At 45.9% G+C, this 3,003-nt stretch overlaps 1 protein-coding gene across 1 annotated transcript; it reads right to left on the bottom strand.

Moving 5' to 3' along the window:
* Positions 1–1,682: 1,682 nt before the first annotated feature.
* Positions 1,683–2,629, bottom strand: LOC108672614 (pollen-specific leucine-rich repeat extensin-like protein 2). Its single transcript, XM_018160316.1, has 2 exons — positions 2,521–2,629; positions 1,683–2,395 (listed from the first exon to the last, which is right to left on the bottom strand). The coding sequence occupies exons 1-2, from the start codon at positions 2,627–2,629 to the stop codon at positions 1,683–1,685; spliced, it is 822 nt and encodes a 273-aa protein (XP_018015805.1).
* Between the last annotated feature and the right edge of the window lie 374 nt (positions 2,630–3,003).

The following is a 3,003-nucleotide window of genomic DNA, read 5'->3' on the forward strand; positions in this document are numbered from 1 at the left end:
AGCTGTACCGATGAGTCGAAGTTAATCGCAACTGTTAATGTTCGAAAAACCTGCGACCGTGTGACGGTTACTACAGTAAAACAAACTTTAGGCATGATTTTTAGGGTCAGCACGTTTGATATTCTCGGCCGTTACAAAAAAATATAAAAACGAACTCACTCCCCAATTGTATACGCAAGCCAATTAAGTTGTCCAGTCAAATCCTGTTTGATTGCTTAACATAGCGCAATCCCTTCATAACTTCTCCACCCCACCTATGTTTAATATTATAATTTAAAATGAAGTCAAAAATTTATACGCTTTATTCATGCGCGACTGTCATTGTACGTGTCACTATTGACAGTGAAGTATGTGTGTCACTATTCACAATGTCACTGTCAATACACGTGCACTATATACATGTATCACTATTCACAATGACTCATGATGAAGCGACCACGTGTCACGTTATCTTGCGTCTGCAGAAACGTTTTCTAATTAAAGTGTTTAAGAAGATTAACGAGTCGTCGAGACCTGTTAATTCCCTCTAATAAGTCGTTAATGAGACGCCTAAGTAGACTCCAATAAAACTCAGCTACTTAAACCACCAACGAGGGCGAGGCTGACTTTTTCTTTCGTATTTTGTTTATTGAAATTTGCGCTGAAATGTTCAATTTTAACATTTATTTTCTTAATTTTATACTGATTTTAAATTTGTAATTATTTAACTTAATAATTTTCAGCGTTGGAATATTTTTAGCACATTTTCTCATTTACGGAAAAAATGCACTATTGTGCTCGCCATGTCCGTCTGTCTGTCTGTCCGTCCGTCTGCCTGTCCGTCTGTCTGTCTGTCAGTCCGTCCGTCTGCCCGTCCTTCTGCCTGTCCGTCCCTCTGTCCGTCCGTCTGTCTGTCTGTCCGTCCGTCCGTCTGTCCGTCCGTCTGTCCGTCCGTCTGTCCGTCCGTCTGTCCGTCTGTCCGTCTGTCCGTCCGTCCGTCCGTCCGTCTGTCCGTCCCTCTGTCCGTCCGTCTGTCTGTCTGTCCGTCCGTCCGTCTGTCCGTCCGTCTGTCCGTCCGTCTGTCCGTCCGTCCGTCTATCTGTCCGTCCGTGACTTCAAGTTTTCGTCGACGAGAAAATGCGCTCTCTGTCACTCACTGCAGTGAGTACTGAGTTATATTTTTTGAATATTTATCTGTATTTCACTTACTACCTGAATGCACTTTTATAATTGCATACTCGCACTGTACGCTCGTACAAATGAGACTTGTCTTAAATTATTATCAATGCAATTTTCGTATTTGTATGAGTCAAACTGATCCAGTTTCAGTGTTTCGTGTAAAAGTGTGTCACTATTTGTGAAACACTTCAGTATTTTCAGTGTTATGCGTAAAAGTGTTTCACTATTTGTGAAACACTTCAGTATTTTCAGTGTTATGCGTAAAAGTGTGTCACTATTTGTGAAACACTTCAGTATTTTCAGTGTTATGCGTAAAAGTGTGTCACTATTTGTGAAACACTTCAGTATTTTCAGTGTTATTTGTAAAAGTGNTGTGGAGTATTGTTTCAAGAGTGTGGAGTGTTTCAAGAGTGTGGAGTATTGTTTCAAGAGTATGGAGTATTGTTTTCAAGAGTGTGGAGTGTTGTTTCAAGAGTGTGCAGTGTTTTAAAAGTGTGAATGTTTCAAGAGTGTGGAGTATTGTTTCAAGAGTATGGAGTCTGTCTCTTATACACATCTAGATGTGTATAAGAGACAGTCTGAGGGCCTAGGACTTGTGAGGGCTGGGGATTTGTGAGGGCCGAAGACTTGTGAGGGCTGGGGACTTGTGAGGACCGAAGACTTGTGAGTGCTGGGGACTTGTGAGGGCTGGGGACTTGTGAGGACTGGGGACTTGTGAGGACTGGGGACTTGTGAGGACTGGGGACTTGTGAGGACTGGGACTTGTGAGGGCTGGGGACTTGTGAGGGCTGGGGACTTGTGAGGTCCGAAGACTTGTGAGGTCCGGAGACTTGTGAGGACTGGGGACTTTTGAGGGCTGGGACTTGTGAGGACTGGGGACTTGTGAGGACCAAAGACGGGGACTTGTAAGGTCCGAAGACTTGTGAGGACTGGGGACTTGTGAGGGCTGGGGACTTGTGAGGTCCGAAGACTTGTGAGGACTGGGGACTTGTGAGGTCCGAAGACTTGTGAGGACTGGGGACTTGTGAGGGCTGGGACTTGTGAGGACTGGGGACTTGTGAGGACTGGGGACTTGTAAGGTCCGAAGACTTGTGAGGACTGGGGACTTGTGAGGGCTGGGACTTGTGAGGGCTGGGGACTTGTGAGGGCTGGGGACTTGTGAGGGCTGGGGACTTGTGAGGGCTGGGGACTTGTGAGGGCTGGGGACTNGTGTCTTCGCCGCTGGCACCGGCTTCGACTTACGTTTATGTATGTAACAATTTTTTAAATACTTGCAAACTTCGGCACCATTACTATCATAAAAACATTAGAAGGATGCTCATTATCTAACGTCATTAATCACTAATTAACCTTTACCCTCACCTTGACCTTGCGAGGGCCAGCGAGGATAACTGGCGGAACCGAGGTCGCGCGTCCGGACGTCGGCCCTCAGATTAGCTATCGATTTTTGCGGAGGCTTAGCGTCGCTCATCCTAAACCCCCTCTCCCCTCACCTCTGCCCTCACTCCTCCCCTCACCCTACCTCTACTCCTCCCTTATCTAGTCCTCTAGGGCCGTCTATAGGCTCTAGGTGCTGCACTAGGCCGTCTGGCACTAGGAGTTCTATAGGCGGAATTTCATCACTGTACCTAGATTCATTTTTAGGTATAGGGCCGTGTTCTAGGTATAGGTCCGTGTTCTAGGTATAGGTCCGTGTTGTAGGTATAGGTCCGTGTTCTAGGTATTGGTCCGTGTTCTAGGTATAGGGCAGTGTTCTAGGTCTGTCTCTTATACACATCTAGATGTGTATAAGAGACAGATATAATGGTTCTATAACAGTTATATCCGGGGCAACCTAGGTGAACA

This window comes from Hyalella azteca, unplaced genomic scaffold, assembly GCF_000764305.2.
Source record: "Hyalella azteca isolate HAZT.00-mixed unplaced genomic scaffold, Hazt_2.0.2 contig15622, whole genome shotgun sequence".
Lineage (NCBI taxonomy): Eukaryota > Metazoa > Arthropoda > Malacostraca > Amphipoda > Hyalellidae > Hyalella > Hyalella azteca.